The sequence below is a fragment of the Elgaria multicarinata genome, chromosome 10 (assembly GCF_023053635.1).
Source record: "Elgaria multicarinata webbii isolate HBS135686 ecotype San Diego chromosome 10, rElgMul1.1.pri, whole genome shotgun sequence".
In the NCBI taxonomy this organism is placed as follows: domain Eukaryota; kingdom Metazoa; phylum Chordata; class Lepidosauria; order Squamata; family Anguidae; genus Elgaria; species Elgaria multicarinata.
The window spans coordinates 58,570,115-58,593,850 of NC_086180.1; the positions used below are offsets into that span (position 1 = coordinate 58,570,115).

The 23,736-nt window shown below is 41.6% G+C and overlaps 1 protein-coding gene across 1 annotated transcript in view; it reads left to right on the plus strand.

Moving 5' to 3' along the window:
* The first annotated feature begins 1,334 nt into the window (after positions 1-1,334).
* The window catches only part of CRACD (capping protein inhibiting regulator of actin dynamics), a 43,852-nt gene continuing 21,450 nt past the window's right edge, over positions 1,335-23,736 (plus strand). The window contains exons 1-4 of the mRNA XM_063135557.1: positions 1,335-1,499; positions 8,576-8,711; positions 18,961-19,125; positions 22,292-22,360. Coding sequence (XP_062991627.1) covers positions 8,592-8,711; positions 18,961-19,125; positions 22,292-22,360 — 354 coding nt within the window. The 5' untranslated portion in view covers positions 1,335-1,499; positions 8,576-8,591. The remainder of the gene's footprint in view (positions 1,500-8,575; positions 8,712-18,960; positions 19,126-22,291; positions 22,361-23,736) is intronic.

Below are 23,736 nucleotides of genomic sequence, written 5' to 3' on the forward strand. Positions count from 1 at the left end.
TTTGGTTCGTTTCCCCCCTCCCCTCTCTTAAAGCCTGCTTTTGTGTAGTGCAACAGCCACAGATTGAGCATTTTGGGGAAAGCATACACACACTTCTTGTCCCATTTCCCTACATTTAGTAATATTCTTAAACATATTATTATATTCTTATACATGGACACATGGATAAGCTATCATGGTGCCGAGTTTGAGGTTTCTAACGTGCAAATTGACGGAGCTATCGAAAGGGGTGTGAATTAGGGTTATGGGTGGTGCGTTAGAGGTTAGAGCCGTGCCAAAAATCAGGGGATGATGGGACTGCCTTGAGTCTGGGTGTCCATGTGGACACATGGATAAGCTGTCCTGGTGCCGAGTTTGAGGTTTCTAACGTGCAAATTGACGGAGCTATCCCAAGGGGCCTGAATGGGGTGCCCGATTTTCAAAAATTCGCCAAAAATCAGGGGATGATGGGATTTGCTTGAAACTTGGCGTGCGTGTGGACACGTGGATAAGCTTTCATGGTGCCAAGTTTGAGGTTTCTAACTTTAGCTTTCAATGCAACCCTATGGGGGAAAAAACGGAGCTCCGAGCAGAGCGGAGCGGAAGTGGGCAGAGCGGGGGCGGGGTGAAGCGGCCTGCTCCGAAAATGGCGGATCTGCAAGTGAAGCGGAACGGGGGGTCCGTGCACACCCCTAGTTTTGACACAAGAAAGCAAACCCTGAATTAACATCTATGGCAAGCCCTCTATCCTTTGCTCCACCTATCATGTAACTAAACCATTTGTGTGGTATGAAGGATTTACACATCCTGACTGATAGCATTATTTAAATAATAAGTTTGTGCTCTTCAAATTGTGATGGCTAGCATCTGTTGCAGATGCCATTTTTTCAGCAATGTGGATAGAGGAGTGTGTTGAGCAAAAACCTACATAAATTAATTCCACTATCAGATTCATATTGCTATAGCATTATGGCTGTTGCAAAGAGACATCTTCCTTTTAAAATATTTATTTATTTATTTATTTATTTATTACATTTTTATACCTCCCAATAGCCGAAGCTCTCTGGGCGGTTCACAAAATATGACTCTGGTCTGACACCAAAGAGTGAATCTTTAAATCTACGGGGAACATTTTTTAATGATTTCAATTTTGTGTTTGCAATATAGGTCCTTCCTTGACAGCGAGTGGCAGACACACATTTAAATTCAAAGCGCAGCGTTTGCTTAGACTTGTGCCTGCTCTTTGGCCTCATTCTTCCTTGGCGAGTGCTTAACTGAGTTGTTATTCACCGGTGTTCTCAGAGGTGCAATGTTGATAAGCTCCTGTGCGTATTTGTCTTGTTATCTGCAGACAAGAAAAAGGCCAGCAAATTCCAGCCTTTTAAGAAGTTTTTCGGTAGGAGAAAAAAACAGGAGGCAACGCCAGACCACGAGGACACCAAGTTGAAGCCAAGCAATTCCTTCGGAAATGTCTGTAATGGTGCACTGTCTTCTGATGAAGAGACGAACAGTGGTCTGAGGTAATGAAATCTCTGCATTTTACTTTTGCTGCATCTTTTATCCTGTGCCTGCCTGGAAGAATCATTGTAGACACAGTGAGCGTTTTATATGAAGTACAACTTTTTGCATTTTGTCACATGACTGTAAATTGGAGATTATGGCCTTAGGTTTATCCTGGGGTCGTCCCTGCCTGCTCCCGGGATATCCTGTGTGTCATTTACATGAACAGGGATGACCCCGGGACGATCCCGGGATAAATCTTAGGTCTAGCTAAGGCCTATGTGTTGTAGAGACACTTCTCATAAACGTATAAATCATTACTTAGAGAAGTTCTTTTGAAGTAAGCCATTCCATAATTTGAACGTTGAAGTCGGTGATATCAGGACAATAGCTTCTGCAACCTACTTTGTTAATAATCTTAGGCCATCATGCTAAACACAATATTATAAGGTGTTTAATAATAATAATAACATCATCATTAATCTCAAGCACCTTTAGCTACCATGTTGCTTTACAAAAGATAAAATAGGAGATTGTCACTCCCCCCCCGTGCGGCTTCTTACATGCAGTGAGGATTATTTAGAACATGCATTAATGAAAGAAATAATATGTAATGACAGACAAGTCCCCCCACCTCTTGATTTGAAATCGGCTCAGGTGAAACAATGTATTACCCTTCCACAATTGGGGAAAAATTAGTGTATTTTCAGACCCATACTGAAGTTTAGGCCTGTTGCTTTTCAGTGTCAGATGTGTGACAGAATGAGCTTCTTCTGTTGCCACCCCTCTCCACCACAGCCCGCTTCTCTTTCCTACCAACTCTCATTTCTCAATGGGCCTAACAGAGGATATTACCATATCCGTACATGTAGATTTAATATTAAACCTAATATTTTATTAGGTCAACCTTCCCCAACCTGGTGCCTTCCAGATGTGTTGGCTATGCTGGCTGGGAATTATGGGAGTTGCAGTCCAACACATCTGGAAGGCACCAGGTTGAGTAAGTCTATTGGGAATCCCATGTGTCTGGAGTAACATTTCCCCTTTTTCTTGTTTTTTTTATATTATTTGGCACTTTTATTTATTTATCACATTTTGAATCCTGCCCTTTCCCCAAGGAGTTCAGGATAGCATCAGTAGAGTTAGGCAGAGTTATCTGTTTTTTATACTCACAGCTATCCTGTGAGAAGGTGGAGAGACAGTGGCTCAGTTCAGACAACACATTAGTCAATGCAGTGTGAAAACTCCAATCAACGATTGAGTTTTTAGGGGGTACTCCCCACACAATATGTTCTAACACCGCCATGTGGCTGTGGGCTACTGTGGAGTTGAGTAAAATCCATTGTGATGTTTGATTGACAGTTCCTCCGCCCTCTCTCCTCCCCTGCTCCACCCGATGGTATTCCATCAGCCATTGCTGTGGAAAAAACAATCCCGGTGGCTCTCCTAGAGCGACACTTGCTCCTTTCACCGATCTTGCCAGGGAACTCTATAGCTAGTGGGAAAAGTCAAAGCAACGCAACAGAAAATTTCAAGGAGCCCGCCACACAACATAACGGTTGTGCAGGAATTCTCTGCACAGCGTGGGTATTCTGTGTGGAGTGTTTTCCAAAAACACTCCACCGTTGAATGGAGTTTTCCCTCCAGACAACACATTTCCCAACGGTGATGTAAAAACTCCACCATGGAGTTCTAAAACCACCGTTGAGAAATTTGTTTTCTGAACTGAGCCAGTAATTTGAGAAAACCCACCTAGTGAGACTCATGGCGGAGCAGGGATTTGAATTCAGATCTACCCAATCAGGATCCAACACTGAACAGCTATACCATACAGGTTTGGATCTCTGCCATACTCCAGGGATAGGCAGGCTCTAATCTTGCATCTGAAATGCAAAAGAGATTAACTATTAGAAAAATCTGGTGTCTTTAGAACCTTCCTCATTTTGTCAAAGCTGGCATTTCTGGAAGATGCTGGTGTAGTGTATCAATCTGCATACGTATGATTTTAATCCTGGTTGTGCTTTTTATATTGTATTTTGTATTCGTGTTTTTAAATTGTTGGTTGTTTTTATGCTCTTCATGGTTTAAATTTTTGTGAACCGCCCATAGAGCTTCAGCTATTGGGCGGTATAAAAATGTAATGAATAAATTAATAAATTATGCCCCCTTCCCCCAAAACCATCGCCTTTTTATATTATGACATAACGTTCTGCATACAGAATTATATTTCCAGCTGTGCAATTGTGATGCATAAGCTATTCCTCAGGCCAAAGTATGTTTGTAAAAGCAAAACCTGTAATAAATATTCTGCTGCTGCTGTTTGCTGATGGTTTTGTTTTAGCTATGGTAGGAAGTAATTCACCAGTTAGACTAAGGTAGTCAGTGACTACTTGAAAACTTGTGTCTCATAATGGTTAGCAGACAGAGAACACCCCCTCCTGAGATATGTGTAAAACAGTCATTACAGGTTATTTTACACATTCAGCTGGGAGTCATCCCATCATGGAAGATCAGATGACAAGAGTGCTGAATATGTATGAGTGATTGGGACCAAAGTGTGTGTAAATTATCTTCAAGAAGTATGGACCGGTGTGAAGATCCTCATGAAATTACTAGACATTGCTCCTCATGAGAAAATGCTATAATCCAGCCTTCCCCAACCTGCTTCTCTCCTGGTGTGTTAGACTACAACTCCCAGCCGGCAGAGGTGATGGAAGTCCAAGACATCTAAAGGGCACTAGACTGGGGAAGGCTGCTGTAATTAATTATTTCTATCTAAGAGTACAAAAGCAATTATTTTGTCCTGAATCATCTGTATGGACAACATACTAAAGATTGCTGCAGGATATTTAGGAATATGGTGGCAATTATTTAGTAAAAATATGGCAATACCATTAGAAGGACTTATAAAGCCAGATCTTATGAGAGGAATATTTCACCATAGTAATTCCCATGTTAAACCTCTAATAAAATGCTAGTGTAAACTCAGCCTCAGATGCAGCAATCATAATGATCTGAGGAGCCACTCATGTGTATCATGGCAACCGTTGTCATAGTATTACCATGCCATTTAAGTAGATGGGTTGTTAAGTACACAGCAGGAGCTTGCTCCAGGCATATATTTTATTTTACATGCTTTGTCAATTTTCAGTTTACAAAAAAACAAAGCCTGATATAATAGTACCCCAAAGATTATCTTGTCTTGGAATGGTTATCTCCTAAAGGGGCATACATAATAAGACACATGGGTTTAAGAGACTTTCAGAACCAGGACATTATAGAATGTTGTTTATATTATTTTCCATTTTCTTGTTTCTATATGTGAATGACTTCATGATGGGAGTGGGAGGCAGCTTTCTACACTTCTATAAATAAGTGACAACTGGAGCTTTCTGAGTGATAATAATGCTCTTAGAATCATGCACGAGCCCAGCAGGAACATAATACAGATCAGTCACTAAATTTGAAATTCTCTTGTGCCAATGTGAGTGATTAGAGAAGGGCTGGTGTGGCCATAATAGAAACGGGGCAAAACCAATCGAGATATATAGCAGAGGTGGCTATAAAAAGTTATCAACGGTAAGGATGTGGATTAAAGAAAACTGGACTGAATATATTCATCTGCTCATTGATGTTCTATATAATTTAAGCCAGAGACTGTGTTCAGACAACATGAGGAGTTGAGTGTGGGTTGAGAGTGGGTTGTTGTTGAATTGTGGGTTGTTGAAATGTGGGTTATCATGTTGTCTGAACCCAGCTGCACTAACTTAATTGTGGCACACTCAGCTCTGTTTTGTAAAGAAGGCTGCATATCCTTCTTTACAAAATACTGCAGCAGTACTCACACCTGTTTAGTGCCAAGCCTTGACGAACTGACCTAATAAAACATGAAATCAAAACTGGGTCTCATTCCCCTATTGGAGTGGGAGAAGAACTATTCGTCAGTGCAGAAGGAGTGTCTGGTGATCGTGTGGGCCCTGGACAAGATTAGACCATATGTGTGGGGCCAGAGATTCATCCTGCAGATGGATCATCGGACGTTGTTGTGACTTCAGTCGATGCGGAACCACAACCAACTGTTGTGGTGATGGTTGTGATGATTCCAGGAGTTCCATGCAGAGATCCAGCATGTGGCCGGTCATGAGAATGTTGTGGCAGATGGACTGTCTTGCAGAGAATCCTTGAGTGCAGCAAGCAAATAAGACTTTTCCCTGGGTCTTATTATTGTGCTCTCGGACTGAAATTGGAGCCAATAACCTTGACTTTGGGACTTTACCAATTTAAGAGGGGGGGATCTACACTACTGCTTTTAAAGCACTTTAAAGCACTTTGAAAACGTTTTGAAACCTGTATATGCAGTGTGTCCTGGGCCCCAACAGTTGTCAAAACTGTTATAAAGCGCTTTAAAGCAGTAGTGTAGATCCCCCCCAGGTTTTTCCCCCCTTCCTTTATAGGTTGTTTATGTAAATATGTAAGTTATTATTGTTGTTTAAATTGTTTACCCATTCACATTCCCAAAACCCTGCATCAAAGACATAGAATTAAACCAGTTCCTCACTCAGGTTTTAAAAGAAAGGGGGGGAAATAATGTGGCGTTACCCCACAATTGAGTATCTTGTAAACATCTAGAGTAGTATGTCTGGTGAGTATTGAATGTTAGAACTAAGTGGGTATGGTTTGTGATGTAACAGGTAGGCTGAGGGGAGGGGTTGTTGTTTGTGTGTTGGGTTGTTGAGTTTTGTTGGGAGTGGAGATTGGAATTGTTTGTGGAGTGAGGAGATCAATTGATTCTAGGGATTTAGGATTGGTGTGAAGAGAGTGAGGTGGTTGGCGTGGGGGGAGTTTGGATTAGGCAGGATTGGAAGCATTATATTTTCATTTAAAGCTTTTAACATGACAATAAACATTATTATTTTGTTAGCTACTAAAGAATACTTGTCAGCTTGGCATTATTTACCTGCCTCACAGTTACCAAACACCCACATCAGAACATACCCACAGTACATTTAAAAAACAGATCTTATATCAAACCTGTTTCCCTCATAGCTAGGGGAAAGGTTTTATTTAACCATCCCCCAGGTTTTCAAGTGGTGGTAGCTTGGCCTGAGAAGAGTTTATGCGGTGGGCCTAGTATAGGTCTAACGTTGCATATTGCTTCAATATCATTTCATCAATTTCCGCCAAACTTTGCATTATGATTCAATACAGCAGCAAGCAGATTTTCAACATACAAAATTGCGTCTGACATTGTGAATCAAAATGGTAGCCAATCATTTTTTTAAAAAAAATATATAATTTCAATACCATTTGTTTAATTTCAATCAAATGTGGCATAATGATTCAGCACTGCTGTGAGCAAATTTTAACCATGCATTTTAACCATATGTTTATCTATAATCATTAGTGAGGCTGTGTCTCTGGCCTTATCTAGACCTAAGGTTTGTCCTAGGGTCGTCCCTGCCTGTTCCAGGGATTCCCTGTGTGTCATTTACATGAGCAGGGATGACCCCGGGACGATCCCGGGATAAACCTTAAGTCTAGCTAAGGCTTCTATCTGTCTGACTGCCATCATCACCATAGCTCCAAGACTGTGAAAGCTAAACCCCTAAAATGTGGCATGTATACAAAGGTGGCCATAGGAATGTGCACTTCAGAGTTATTATGCTTTTAAAATGCATTACTTTCAATTAACTCAAGTGTGTCCATGTGGTTGAAGCCTGCAGTTAGATTTCAGTCATTAGGGGCAGACTTCACTAACTAGCGCATAGCTTTGCACTCCATACAGTCTGAAGCCACAACAGATTAGTAGATCAAGGAACACTGTTATATGCTTGACCCTCCTCCTGCAGTGGGGCAGCACCCCTCAGGGACAGACCCCTCCCTCAGGTGGCTATAGGGCTGCACCATGCCAGGGGCTGTGCCTAGGGGTGTCAGTGGGCATGGCGCCACTCAGATTGGGTGGACACAATGTGTCCACCTCTGACAGCTGTGTAAGTTTGCTTGAAGGCTTCAGTGCATCAACATAAAGGCTATTCCCACCCATGCGAAGCTGGGTCCGTTCTCTAGTACAACTATAAACTGTGGCACTGCACTGTGAGGAGTCCTCTGCTAACTCTTGCTCAAGAGTTCCCAGAACAGCATTATGGGTTTTGTTTTTCAATTTAAGCCAGTGGGCACACTCTAGCTGGTGTTAAACACTTTAAAGTCTTTTGATTTTAGGAGAATTAGGCATATGATTAAATATCTTCTACTGAAATCAGCGAGACTTGAAAATGTTTAATATGGGTTGGATTATGCCCAGGAATTGGGAGACTGATGATTACAGCAGAATTTGCTGGTGTCCAGTTCTTCTTGAAGCGCCCTAAAATTATGGTAACAGCTTACAGAATATATTAAATTATTTTAAAACTTATTAGCCAAATCTAACATGTGTATGTGCTTAAGCCCATTGAAATCAATTTCTGTTTGGTGTAACTAGCTGTTTTTCATTTTCTATAAAGTATAATATAGTTTCTGTTATTATTTATGTTTAGAGAAAAAATAACCAATAAATGTAGATTTGTTTCGTGGCTCTAATTAACTGTTTACTAAGTTTTCAAAGATGTAAGCCATTCAGACTGCCTTTATATAACTTCAAGAAGCAATATTTATCTCTCATCTAACTAGGAATTAGAAAGCCTATGAAATCTATTCATGTTAGCTATGCATGACTCCTCATCTCATTTGCTGTATAACTTTAAGTTAAGAAAACTGAACATTCAGATACATTAGTAAATAATAACTCCTGGGAAAGCTTTGTGTATTTTTGTGCCATTATTTATATGCAAGAGATCTTTCATGCTAGTTGCCTTTTCCATATTCACCAAATGGTTCTGTGGCAAACAAATCAGTGAAAGAAAAGTTGTAGAGAGAATATGATTCGAATACATTACCACCTACCTCGAGCCTTCAAAACAGAATAGAAAACAGTTTTAAATAGATACATTCGTATGAGGGAAAGCCATGTATAAAAACGGGCAAGGAGAAATGGTCTAGTCGCATTTGAGATTGGTGACACTTGTGAACTAAAGTCTTGTTTATACAAATTGCCTTTCAGGTCTTCCAGTTATAGTATGGGAACACGGGCTTTTTCCCATGATAGTATATTTATACCTGATGGGCGAGCAGAAAGTGAAGAGTCAATTCAAGCAATGTCACAAGAAAACATCCTAGGCAAAGTCAAAACTCTTCAGGTAAGAATCAGCAAGCTAAGTGACTCCGGCAGTGTAACAATTCAAATGTTTATGTTTTCTTGTTTTACCTTCACCACCACCTAAGTGTTTCTGCTGTGCATACTGCTATGCCAGGTGTCACACTGTTAAGAAAGTAGGCTAAAGCTAAAAGTGTGTACTTGCAGCCCACAATTCCAGTCCTGTCAGCTATTCCCTATCACCCTACTTTCAACACGGAGACCATCCATGAGATGAAATGAAACACTGACGTTTTCAAATACCCATCATCCATCTCTGAAGTATATGCCACATGAAGCCCCCCACACCCCATCAAGCTGAATGCAGGTCACTCAGCCATGCAAAGTTAAATCTCCATTCAATCACATTTGAATAACTAAAAGTTAACTGAAGCCAAGACACGGAGCTCCATCAGATGAGCATTTTATTGCACGCTTGTTACTGGGCACTCATGGATTTTCGCAGGTCCCTCTCATGACATTGTCTGCCTCTTGCGTGCCTCCCGCCCCTTCTAGCCTTCTTTGCATGACAAAAAAACCACCCCAGTAAGTCCAACTTATTTTCAAAGATGGAAGTTGCTGCTATCTCCTGCTGTTTGCAGGAGAAGCAGCGGAATCAAAATGGCCCACTGAATGGCCCACGTTGTTTACTTCCTCTTTCAAAAGAGGAAGTAATGAGGGGCAAACACATGGGTGGAGAAGCAATGGTAAGCAAACGTGATTTCCCCTTGTGTGATGATGCTCAAAGAAAGAAAGAAAGACCCAAGACAGAGTTGAAAGGCACGTCTTATATCCATGGAGGATGAAGGATGAATTAGTGGTCTGATTCATACATAACACCATGCCATGGTGTGGTGGTGTATTGAACGTATACACACACAGTGTGGGGAGGTAGGTTGGAGAACTTTTTGAGGAAGCAGCAGTGAGAGGGATGGAGTGGTGCATTCCAGAGGGCTTTTCAAAGGCAAACAGCACACCTGGAATCCATTGCAACATTTTGTTAGTATTACTTTTCAGTGATTTGGGGAAAAGCTAAGGTGCCTTTTTGGGAAGGTTTTAAACCAACTGCAGCTGCCAACCATATGGAAGATGATTTTTTCATTGTCATGGTAGCTTGCTTTAGAAGCAAAGTTTCCTCTGCCCGAATATATTCTTAAACTTTTCCTCCCTTTTTGATAGCAACGTTTATTCCTTTTATTGTGATTTGCAAGTTCTCTAAATGGCAATTGTTTCTCTCTTCAAAAATTAGAATCAGCAGTAATCAAAACACATGACTACTCTAGTCACAAGAGACTAGCCTGAAGTTATATCTTCATTAGATCACGTTTGAATAATTAACAGCTAAATGAAGCTAAACTGGAAAAACACCCCAACCCCAAAATAGCATTGAAAGACACGTCCTATTTGCATGGAGCATGAAGGGCATGTGAATCAGAAAGGCTGCTTTATAAAAACATATGCATTCTTGATTCATCTTTATTTTATGTATTTACTTGCTTTGGGAAAATGTGTATTCCTAGAGGGAGTGGAAATTGAAGATGGGATATGCAGCCAAAGGATGTCAAAGCAGCATATAAGAAGGTTAAATACATATAATGTATAAAAATATTATATGTTAAAGTATTTATTTTATATGCATATAAAAAGAAGGCTAATTATTATTATTATTATTATTATTATTATTATTATTATTATTATTATTACCATATTATTTGCCTTTTCCCCAATACTGGGACTCAAAGTGGCTTTACAAATTAAAACATAGAAATAGAATTATACAAAAGTTAAAAATATAATTAAACCATCTATAGTATTAAAACATTTAAAAGATTAAAAGGCAAATGACAATAATAATAAAAAATCCAGCACATTAACAAAGGTACAGACTATTCCAAAGGCCTGTCAGAACAAAAAGTTTTTGCCGGCCTCCAGAAGTATAGTAAAGAGGGAGTCAGTCTAGCCTCCCTGGGCAGGGAGTTCCAGAGCCCTGGAACAGTCACCAAGAAGGCCCTCTCCTGAGTTCCTACCAGGCGTGCCTGTGATGGAGGCGGGGCCGATAGAATTATAAGGCAGTGCACATTACATTACCAAAATAATATAATAAAGTTACAAAACAAGTCAACGGGCAGCAGTCATGTCAACAATCATAATTGGGGGGGGGATCATGACTAAGGTGTGAATTACAAAAAAGCACTTGATGTAAGCTGTGTCAGACAAGATTTTCAGTGAAGTTAACTCAAAACGAAATTGCAGGTTATGCACAACATGGAGCTGCTGCCAAAAAAATAGCTTTGCTTGTTGAGTTCTCCACGTAATCTGTGGGTTCACTGTTTTTGGCTTCAACCCAGCATTCCTGACCATAGGCGATGATAGCTGGGACTGATGGGAGCTGAAGTTCAAAACAGCTGGACGGCACCACATTAGGAAAGTCTACTCTATCATGTCATGATATTGTGAATTCCCCTCGATCCATTCAGCATCAATAGCTGTGCTGGTGACGGTGGAAAAATACATAATACTACATAATACATAATATTATAACATCATAACATGGAGGAGATGATCCTGCATCTTAGGGGAGACGGGGAGAACGTGACATGGGAATGCCATTTTTGGAAGTGGTCCTGACATGCAGTTCCATCCTCAGATTAGCTATCCTGCTGATGCCAACCTTTTTTCTGGGGGCTGTCTTCACAGCGCCACCTCCCTCTTCAACTTCACGTTTTCCCTGGAGTTGGGTAATCCCAACACCGAGGAGAGAACACGGGGTTTCTGGGTGGCCATCCGGGTCCCAGAGCTGCCCCCACCTCTTCCTGGTGGAAGGCGACCAATTGCTGTTCGCCTTCCACCAGGCTCCACCGTCAGGTTGGCCCCAGATTGATTGCAGGGCAATGTCACACAGGGAAGTGCCATGTTGACATCACTCCCTTTGAAAAAGTCAGGGTAAATCCCCGACTTTTTCAGAATGCAGCATCCCGGGGAAGCCCCGTGGTAACTGCAAACCTGCACTTGCGTTGTCTAACTGAAGGGGCACAGATCCACAGCCACTGTCGGGCTTTCTCTGTATGTAGACAGCTCCCTGGATAAGCAAACAAAAAAACAGCAGGTGATGCTTTACTATCACTTATGTACATGCCAGGACATATTTCACTTACTCCCATTTTGCTGGACTTGTGAGTGTTAAAGAGTCAGGAGTCTACTTCCAACTCCAATCACAAGGAAAGGAATCAGTTCGTTTCCAAATGGGAACAAAACAGTCCCTTTCCTTGGTTGTATACGTTGTTCACCTAGTACAAAGCATAAAGCAGTGGAAGTATAAAATGTGATCTAGGAATAAATTTACAATTTCATGGCAGGAGATAATCTTGAAGTTAGCGGTCATGAGCCACTTTCCCCAGATATTTAGGAAAGTGTAAAATCAAAGAGATTAAGAGAGCAATTCTGTGGTCCCTCAGTGAGTGTCCCAGGGACTATAGGATAGGTCAGATTCCCCCATCCAAGGTTGGAGACATCTTTCTGACCTGGGAAGTAGTTACAGATTTGATGTCTGACCCTGATCTCTCGCACCCGGCCTAGAAATAACCATGCTGGTTGCCTCCGAGATTGGAAACTCGACCTCGGAGAGGGGGAAAGAGGGGCATTCTGGTGGGCAGGGAGGAGACCAGATAAGCCAGGATTTGAGTTATCCAGAGCCTCTGCCAGCCTCCTTCCCTCCCCATCTAACAAAAATCAGGAAAGGAGGAGGACAGGGAGGCAAAGATTGCCTCCACCTCTCCTTCTGCCCTGCATTCAATGATCGGATGCCTGTGCAATTCATAGGATTGTGTCCTATAGGTACAATCCTATGCATGTTTAGACAGAAAAGAACCCTACAGCTCTGGCTGGGGCACACTGGGGATTATAGGACTTTTTTCTGCCTGAACATGCGTAGGATTGTACCCTAAGTTTTTGTTGTTGGTAACTGAAAGCTCCAGGCTTAATTGAACATATGTAAATGTTGAGTATATGAAATGTTTTAGTTGGGACAGTGTAATTGTGTCTGTTGTGATAGCAGAATCATGCTCATTTTCATCCTGACCTCTGGGCAGACCTCTCTTTCAAGTGTTGATCTATATATGCTCATTCATTCCAATGTGTTTGCACTGGATAAGAACAATTCCCTGGCCTGACTCCATATATTTTTGGGGTAAGCGATCAGATGTTTCCAGCATACTCACATTGGAATGACTGAGCATATGTAGCATTTACAAACTGTTTCAGTATGTAGAGATGGGACCTGCCTGAATATTGAGGTATGAGCAGACAAGTACAATTTTACTGCCCTGTTATCCATTGCTATACATACAATGATAAATGTTTCAATAGGGTGTGTGTCTTTTGGTGAGGGCAATCAGAAAATAATCTTTAGAACGAGCAGACTACAAATAAACCCAATCAGGAATGTCACTGCTATTCAAAGCGAACATGAATAGACTATTGTTTTGCATTGCTATTTAGAGTGTGCTGTTGCTATTAAAGGAAAATGACATCACAGACTAATAGTGGAACAAAATGGCAAGGTATTAATGACTTGCTTGGAATATTGACATTTAATGCTTGGTTGGGCTCTCAGAAATATTGAAAGAAAATTGTCAGTCAGAGCCAAACTAAATATTCAGGTGATCACACACAGTGAGCTGTGTGTGATAGTTTTCTTTACCTACGTGCGTGAGCAGGGACCATGGTGCTCGGGTGGGGAGGGAATTAAACTTTCCTCCACCCACTTTTTCCCTGAAATCTCACCCCCAACATGGGGTAGGGGGTTAAAAAAATCATCTGGAGTCAATGGTTGTTTTCTTCTTCTTCTTTTAACCTTACTGTGGCAAGGGGGGAGGTGCAGGGGGCATTGGGGGGGACAGGTGGGGACAGGTTTTGTTGCTTTATGGTTTTCAAACACTTACAGATTACAATAAGTTTATTCAATGCAGATTAATACATTCAGCAGATTCCTTTGGACAGTACATACCATTCCCTACAATAGCTTCATTCATAGGCTGTTTTCAATATTCAGAGCAGCTTGTGCATGGGAAACATCATAATGTACATGGAATAAGAAATCCACATTTATTTAGATGTGTAGGCCAGCCTGCTCAAAAGACTTAAGGTGGTAAAATAGTACTCCAGTCTGATAAAATGACAAATGGACCCTCTCCTCCATCCTGAAGGCTCATTGGCTAATGCAGCTTTTTCCAACCTGGTGCCCTCCAGATGTTTTGGATTACAAGTCCCAGCATTTCTCTCCATTAGCCATGCTGGCTGGGGCTTATGGGAGCTGAAGTCTGAAACATCTGAAGAGCACCACGTTTGGGGAGGCTGTTCTAAAAGGTATGAAGGGACACTGAGAAGGAAACAGTTCTTGTAAAATGTTGCAGGTAAATGATATTTATTTACTGAATTTATTTTGAATTATCCCTCCTCTCAATTTGTATTCAAGGTGATTTACAATAAAACCATAAAAAATAACAACAAAACCCTAAAAACAAAACAGATAAAATATGTACATTATGACAAAACAGGGGAACCCTTTAATTTCAGTGGCATTAATCACTGAAAGCTCAGCAGAACAATTCTATTTTTACTGCCTTCTAAAGGCCAATAATGAGGGAATCAACCTAACCTCACTTGGGAGACAATTCTACAGTTGTAACGTTGCAACATAAAAGGCCCTGTCTCACGTCCCCACAAACCTCACCACTGTAAGAGCTGGGACACCTAACAGCACCTCAGATGATAAATAAGTACATAAGAACATAAGAAGTACCATGCTGGATCAGACTGAGGGTCCATCTAGTACAGCACTCTGTTCAAGTGGCCAACCAGCTGTCAACCACAGACCAAAAAAGCAGGATATGGTGCAACAGCACCCTCCCACCTATGTTCCCAGCAACTGGTGCACACAGGCTTACTGCCTCAGATACTGGAAGCACATAACCATCAGGGCTAGTAGCCATTGATAACCTTCTCCTCCAGGAATTTATCCAACCCCCTTTTAAAGCCATACAAATTGGTGACCATCACTACATCTTGTGGTAGTGAATTCCATAATTTAACTATTCACTGTGTGACGAAGTACTTCCTCTTATTTGTCCTGGATCTCCCACTACTCAGCTTCTTAGGATGACCCTGTGTTCTAGTATTCTGAGGGGCTCCAAGCAGGTTCCCATAGAAGGAGGTGGTATTTCAGATACCTGGCCTAAGCCATAATATTACAAATACTATGATGAAGGAATGGTAAAAGAGGCATGGAGCTTAAAGGAGGAGGAGGGCCTTCTCTGCTGTGGCACCCCGGCTGTGGAATGAGCTCCTTAAGGAGGTTCGTTTGGCACCTACATTATATTATTTTAGACGCCAGGTGAAGACCTTTTTATTCTCCCAGCATTTTAACAGTCTATAAATAAATTTTAACTTGGTGTTTTAAATTTGTAATTTTGCATTGCTGCTGTTTTTATCTGGTTGAGCTTTTATATTGTATTTTATAGTATGGTTTGATACTGTTCTTTTATACTTTGAATGTTTTTAATTTTTGTGAACCGCCCAGAGAGCTCCGGCTATTGGGCGGTATAGAAATGTAATAAATAAATAAATAAATAATAATAAATAAATCAGATGAATGTTGGGTATAACCCTACGTGATTCACCCTGTCTTATGTGATTAACTGGGGGTGGGAAATTTGTCTTGCAAATATTCCAATGTTAAATGTAACCTATTGACCAGCTCCAGCAGCCAATCTTTCTTTTCTGCAGGGCACCAGCTTGAATGTTAATTTGGTATAGCAAAAACCACTAACAGAGCAGCCCTATGCATATCTACTCAGAAATAAAGACCGCTAGATTAGCGGTCCTAGATTAGTGTATATGCTACAACTGCAGCCTAAGAGTCTTGCGGCATCTTAAAGGGCAGTAGCCAATGGCGTGATTCCACCGGCTCAAATAGTGTTAGTGGAGCTCCACTGAATCTTTCCATTGTGCAACCACTTGCACAACCACTTGCACATGTGAAACTACTAGCACAACGGGTTGCACAAATGTAATGCGCAACCGCTTGCACAACAGGTTGCACAGCCACACACGCACAAATGTAACTTCAGTTAAATTCTCTTCTTGTCCATAGTTTGGAGCCTAATCTCCGACAGCGTAATATCATTTGTGCTAGTGGAATAAGGCAGTTGGATATTGTCCTAAGGGTGCAATCCTATGCATTTTTAGACATAAAAAAGATCTACAGTTCCCAGAATTCCCCAGCCAGCTAGATTTATTGTGGCACAAGCTTCCATGGACTGAAGCTCACTTCAGCAGATGTATGAATTCTTATCCCCAGTTGTCTGACAGACAGACAGACAGACAGACACACACACACACACACACACACACACACACACACACACACAAAGAGAGAAATAATTTATAAACAGTGGAGCCAGCCATAGTAGTATTGATTTTTGTGTCCTGTACATAGTGCTCCTTACTTCTTTATCTGAAAAATCCTTTTTTAAAGATTGAACCTTATTTTCTGCTTGTAATACCATTTTAGAAGTTTATTTGTGTCTGCCAAGAGAAAATATGAAACCTTGCTTACGCTAGGGATGAGTCATAATCCTCTTCTAATTTCATATTGTTTCCCCATAATATACTTTATCATTCCCCTGATTGGAAAAAATATCTCTTGTTTTGAAAATATCTCTGTGGATCTGACAGTCTCATGTTAATAAAAGATTAGGGACGTACCCTTTTCTTTGAGCATTCATTTCCTGTAGATTTTCACACATTTGATGACAGGTGGAGAGACGAGACTTTGTCGAAAATTTCCTTGTGATTTACAAAGTAAAAATAATTAACAGTCTCTTCTCTTCTAGCTAAGTATGATTCATTTAGCTATTTCAAGAAAAGAAAAAAGTAAAATTTCCACTTGCCTGTTCAATATCCTTTAAGCAAGTCTAATTCTCATATGAAATATATGTCCAATTATTCAGCCCATTTGGGCCAATCATAAGAGATGCTATTTTTGTTAGCATCTCTTATGATTGACATAAGTAAGTTTCATTGCTAAAAAAAGGTTAGCTGAAGATATCAGTGTGAACGGCTATGAATGACTGCTTACATAACAGTGAGATGCCTGAGCTCCTTCAGGAATCATCTCGAGCTCACAGAAAGTGAGTTTCCCGCTCCGGCCCCCACATTATAGCAAAAGCAGGGAAATATGAAATGCTTGTGTGATGATTCTTCATAGGACAGTCTGACATAGGTATTGGACAAATTCCAGTGGACACTGTGAAACATTAGAAATATTTATAAATGTTAAGAAAATTACAATTTTTAGGAACATTAACAGCAAAACTGAAAGTACTCTAACATCCCTGTAATCTTTAATAACCCTTTAACTATTGTAGCAGTTAAGTTCCTGGCTTTCCTGGTCATAGAAGATCTGCATCTTGTTCTTTAAGACAGATGGTGATCTGTGGCTTTCTCTGGGCATGGCTAGACGATGGGGGTGGAGGGGTATGATCTCGCAATTTTATGATCACGAGATCATCCCCCTCGCCTACATGCGGCTCGCGACGTCCCAGGGAGAAGAGGGTGTTGCGGCCGCCATTTTGTGTATTTTTTTTTAATCGGAGAGGAGCACAGGAGCACTTCTGCACAAACTGTGGGTGTTTTTTAAAAAACAACCCTCACGCTCCCCCCCAATGGGCACAGAGCTCCTGAGGAGCGCCGTACCCTGTGCTCAGCTCCTCACGGTTACTCACAAGGAGTTGGAACGAAAAGGGGACAGCGGGCCACACGTTCAGCAGTCTTGGGATCATCCCAAGACCATGGAAAAATTTAAATTGAATGGTAGGGGTATATCCTGGGCCAAGGGAGGGATCCCCCCTCCCTGCTCCCGGGATCCCCTGTGCGTTATTTTTTGTCATCTTTAGCCTTGATCAAGCTCTTCCTCTTCAGGAGAGGTATTTCATTGTCAATGGCTATTTTCCTCTTTCTTGGCAGGCACGAATTTGGTGTAGCTGCACTTGTGCTTATAAAGGCCGTAATGGTATGATGGAATCTTTAAATGATAGAAGATGGAAATTACCAGCCCCAAAGAAAAATAAATATATGAAGCCAAAAGAATAATAAAAAGAAAATATGGAAGAACAAATGGTTGTATCCCCTTCATTTCAATGGATCCGCTCTAAGAAGGACTTACCTTGGATATAACCCAATGGATATTTTTTATTCCAGTTCCAGTATGCACCTCCCTCATGACACCTGTAGCTTGTTGTTTCAGTATGAGTATGTGTTATCATTCAAAGCTGGCAAAGACATTTTGGTCTCTTAGAAGGAAAATCCAAATGGATCTCCTTCTTTTTGCTAATCAGTCCATGAGGAAGTTCTCTTGCACAAGTTCCACTGTTGTGCATGGGAGCTGCAAAGGAACATTACCCATGGATTCTAGTCTGTAGATAAGATCTGTCTATTTTAGATATGTACAAAACCGAAATTGTGCTAATCTTATTAAACACATTGCCTTCTTTCAGAATTTCTCAGATATTTCTCTAAGGAGAAACCACCAAATGTGCTTTGAATTTTGCTTTGTGGGCCTCCAGATGTTGTTGAACTACAGCTCCTAGCGTCCTTGACCATTGGCTATGGTAGCCATGCTTATGGGAGTTATCATCTGGAGAGCCACCAATTCTCCAGCCCTGACTCAGAGCAAACATTTTGCAAATAGGATATTTATTTGTGGGTCTGTGACTGGATATTTCCAAAGCTGGAAGCTGGATTGCTGGTGAGAAAGGAGCATTGGGTAGGATTTCATCAGAATAATTTCCCCGTGAAACTTACTGATTTTTGAAGCTGAAAAGTAGTAGGGGGCATTTGGATTTCCTGGAGGCTTCTGAAAACATTGACTTTGGGCAACAGCAGCCACTTCTGTTGGGAAGTGGGCTACCCCTTTAAGAGAGGGAGCCTATGGTTAAAAAAGGAAGAACTGGTTGCAGCCAGTGTGAACTAGCTGAAGTAGGAGTTGGAACCTTAGCATGAGCAAGGTGAGCTAAGTGAAGACTAAACTACTTGTTCTAATATAACTAAGTTGAGTTAACTACCTTCACTTTTCATCTGTTAATGTTGAATATTTATGGCTCTTCATGTTGGGTTGGCATAATCTCTATATAAGTGGGGTATAAGCAGTACTGCTTTTCTTTCTGTCTAATATACAGTTTTGTTTTGTTTTTCAGCAACAGTTGGCCAAGAATATTAAATTTGGCCAACCTCCACAAATGACAGTTTCAGTGAAGACAACTGGGGAGGCAAATGCTAGTTTGGAAGCAGATGTGTTGCTGAGCAGCCCCATGGAGACTGAGACCCAGCAAGACATAGCCCTTCCAGAGAGCCATAAGAAAGTAAGATTCAAATCAAACTCATTCACAATGCAGCTGGAACACTTGGGCTAACTGAAGCGAAGTCATTGCGTCTATTGAAATATAGCAAAGTTCACTGAAGCTTTTTATAGGCAGATAGATTTAATACCCCTTGATATCTTCCTGTCTAATGCAATTTATATTTGCTGGGGAACTTGGAAAAATGACTCTGCAGGTGGGAGTGTAAGAGATTGTCCTTTTTCCATGCCGGGTGTGTAAGGGGGAGTTTAGAGGGGGAGATTTCATGACTTGCAAAACCAGCAGCGAGCATTCAAAGTGGTTTCAGTGTAGCAGTGATGACTTTGTACACTCCTAATACAGCTATGCTTTCACCCTTTCATACATTTGCATGTTTCATGCTTATGCAAGTCATGAAATCTGCCCAAGAACCTTTATTTTCAGGCAACACAGCAGACAGTGGAGACTGCAACTATATATTCACATGTCACAGTCCAGAATTAAGTTTGTGCATCTGCATTTTTTATGTATTTCACAAATGTGCGCTATCCACCACCATGTCCTGTGCATCTCAAGGTGAAGATCCATTCGTTATCTCTTCTATCCCACCTCTTGGGATTTCGACTAGTGTTGCTGCCACTGTAGCACACATGGGCTAGCAAGGCTCATCTATCTCAATTGAGAACCACTGAGATAGAAGCTTATGCTTGAGTCCTTGTAAATTGCACTCCCTGCTATATCAGCACTGGGAGAGGTTGTGTATATTCTTCTCTCACCCTCCACAGTTATCTGGGAACCAGACAATGGTTTAAGTACAAGACACCTTTCTCGGGCAGTTAGTGTAGGAACCTGCCGAACTCAATTTGCAGAGTTCTCGGATGTTCTAGTCTAATTACCAGTGCTCAGTATGAGAATGACGGATGCCATTCCCAAATGCTTGAGGAAAAATTGGAACAGAGTCAACCCTTACTCCTCAAACCAAAACGTTGAGCCTGACCCCCCCACACACATATTTCTTTGATCATGTTCATGTGTGAGATAAATTAAAAAGCATCTAATCCTAAAGAATATATTTGAAGTTTTGCTGACTGTGAATTAATGCAACAGGGAGAGATAAGAACATTTTCTTTCGAAGAGGCAAATGCAAATGTTCAAAAAAGGAATTAAAATTGAAAAAGAAAAAATGGAGAAAACAGCATATCATTCAATTTCAGCATCTAAGAAATTAAAAGCAAACCTTTTACATGGAGATCAATTTAAAAAACTACAACTGTCAGCAACCTTGAATTTAAAAGACATTTTTTTTCTTTTCACGGACACACATGCATTGCAAGCAGTACAATGTTGTTTCACAGGTCAGCTAGAAAATGTAAATGTGTATTCAGGAGTCTGCAAAATGTACCAGGAGGCTTGTGCCCAAATTGGGTTTAGCACATTGTGTGTGTCTCTTTAGACGGACTTGAATATGTGCATCAACTTTAAGTCGGTTGGACAGACTTTGAAATTTTCCAGATCACATATCTTTTTCTAGGTGGATCATTCAAGTTGTGTCCCTATGTACGAAGAACCCTAGATAAAAGTCCCAGACACTGAGGCTTTATTGCTTAAAAGTTTATATAGACTTCAGTTGAATGCTTCAGGGTGGCTCCACATTTTGTCCATATGGGTTAAAATCCCTGTGGTGGCCGTGTGGTGGCGCTGCGTCGGTTATATGACTCAGCAGTCACCTCGCAGCCACCATGGGGCTTTCCCGCGAAGCTGAGTGCTGGAAAAGTCAGGAACTTATCCTGACTTTTCCTGTTGGAGTGAGTTAACCACACCTCTTCTGCTGTCTGTCCTCACTCCGGTGTCACGACGGGGCAGGGGATGAGCCCAGCTAGTCAAATGTCCCCTGGGAAGCCCACACTGCCTCCTGTGTTGGGATTACCTGACACCATCCAGCAGCAGCAAAATCGCAGGAGTTTTCTAAAAGTGGGGGCAACCTGGCACCGTCAAGGCAGCCCAAACTCAGTACCTGTGTATACATTAGAATTTCCCACAGCAAACATGTAAAGGAATGTAAAACATGTAAATATTCACATACACATGTCTGGGAATTGTGCCCCAATCAGACACACATACCCAGGTTTTTAATGACATGTATTGATGCATTTACTTACTTTAAAAAGCTTTAAATAAATGCATGTTTCCACATTTTATGTGTCTGCTGTTTGAAACACTGTTGTAAGACTTGTGAACACACAGCCGTCATGTTGTGAACATACAACTAAGCTACTCCCTAAACGTTCTTCCTGCAGCACACCTGCCTGTCACATCAATTACAAAGTCTTCAGTGGACTAGCCTACACTTACTCAAGGTATTCTGGAGTGGCTAACTGGGAATGGTTCCATCATAAACGCTACAAGACTACTGTAACTTGGCCTTTCTAGTCCGATCCAAGAGAGGGGTGAGGGCTGGGAAAGGGAAATCTTTTCTTGCTCAGAGTAGTTTAGAATTTCAATTAACATTTAGATAAGCTTACACGATCAATGTACAGATGTGCACTCAAGAATCAGCTCCAACTTCCACCCTGTGTGAAGTGGGAAATTAAATTCCAGTTGTACAGATTGGGGAACTGGGCTCGGCTGGGGAGGGGGAGGGTGGAATAATGAGGATTTGGGTTAGAGCCCTGTATTCTGGTTGGGCCAGCAGTATATCCAGAATAGGGCCTGCTTTGTTCCAGGAAATAGCATTAGAGGCTAGTGTAGCATGGAAGTAGCATGAGAGGGTGGCATTGCGTAGCCCAGAAACATCCCCAGGGCCACTTCTGTCAGTGAGATCACTGGGCCACAAGTCTAAGAACTTGTATAGATTCAAAACTCTGCTAGGTAGAATGGTACAATATCCTGCCTAGCTCCATCAACATATTCTGGAGTGGAACAAAGAGATTCTGAAGGGTTCTGAATCATTGAAGACCATATGAGAGCTTCGGCTGTGGGGCGGTATATAAATGTAATTAAATAAATAAATAAATAAAATATGGGAAGTCCAAGGCTGAACTGAGACATTAAAAGCCTGAATTCTGTTCACAGTCCTGCTATTGGGTAAATTATTAATGGGGCTTTTATGCCTCTCAGGTTTGTGATTCTACCAAATCTGTAATATTAATCAGCACTTGTGATATTTGGCAAACATAATCTTCTTTTCTAGTCAGGTGGTGTGCCGGATTCATTAAGCCCTGCAAACCTGCGTGGAACAAGGCACGAAGGGGAGGAGAAGGTAATAGTCATGAATGGTTTAGTGCATTGGTTGCAAAAGACCTTTTCACATATTACGTTTTTAAGTGTACAACTAAAGGCTTCCAAGACTATACCTTAAAAACAGCAACACAAAATGTGAATGGATGTATGGTTCAAACTACATGTAATGATGTTTGATCCGGGTCTTTAAACTTGGATCTGTTCCATTCATTTTAAGAGCAGAGGAGACACACAGGCAGGTGAAGTTAAACTTTCCCCACCGTCTATGGTTTACCTTCTGCCAGTCAGTTCTCTGACACCGTGTTTCCCTCTGCTGGGAAGCGACTCTGGCTGAGACAAAAGCACATGGAAGGAGGGGCTGTGGCGAAGGACCCACATGCATGCCCCATTTCTTCTTTGAACTGGACCCCCAACCCTTACATTATACATGAACTGGATTTACAGGGATTTGCCATCATCACGTTTAGTTTGAGCCCAGCAAACATATTTTAAAACACAAATATCTTACTGATACACAAATCAAAGACTACAGTCTCCCTTTGACTTGGCACTTGGTAGCAGACCCAGTTTGTTACATAATGTGTAAACTGCACCTTGATTCCCACTTATTTCTGTGGGACTGTTGCTGGGCTCTTCACACAGCACCCCCCTTTGCTAATAGGACCCCTCACCTGCTGGTGGTATTTCCCTTGCCTCATGCATCTCATTACTCAGTGGCAGATCACCCACTTTGCAGGTAGAAGGTCCTAGGTTTAATTCCTGGCGTCTTCAGGTAGGGCTAGGGAAGAATCCTGCTTGTAACACTGCAGAGCCACTGCCAGTCAATGTCAACAATACTAGGCTAGATGGACCCATGGCCTGACTCAGTATAAGGCAGCTTCCTATCCTTCCTAGGAATGCATTTACCATGGTTGAGCCATGCAGCTTTCTCAACATACTTTGGCCGTCCCACTAATTACGTCAGCACAACCGTCTGTGTGCATGCGTGGGCACACACATGTGTGCGCTAGATAGTCAGGCAGGGAAGGTGCTGCCTGGAAAGAGGTCTGAGAAGGCAGGAAAGCTAAAGTGTAGGAAGCTCTGAGGCAGCCTAGTTGAAGGAAAAGGAGAGAGAAGGCAGTGGAATAAAATGATTGCACTGGGTAAGGCTTTCTCCATCACCGCATCACTATGGCCATTTCTACACCTGCCTTTTTTCCAGGGATCATCCCGGGGTCATCCCTGTGCATGCAAATGACACACAGGGGATCCCGGGAGCAGGCAAGGATGATCCCTCCATTTTCCTGGGATAACCCTTAGGTGTAGAAAGGGCCTGGGTTGATGAAATTCTCCCATGCAGCACTTCACATGTTTTGCTCTGAATCTTGCAACTCTAAAGAGACAGTGAGGGATAAG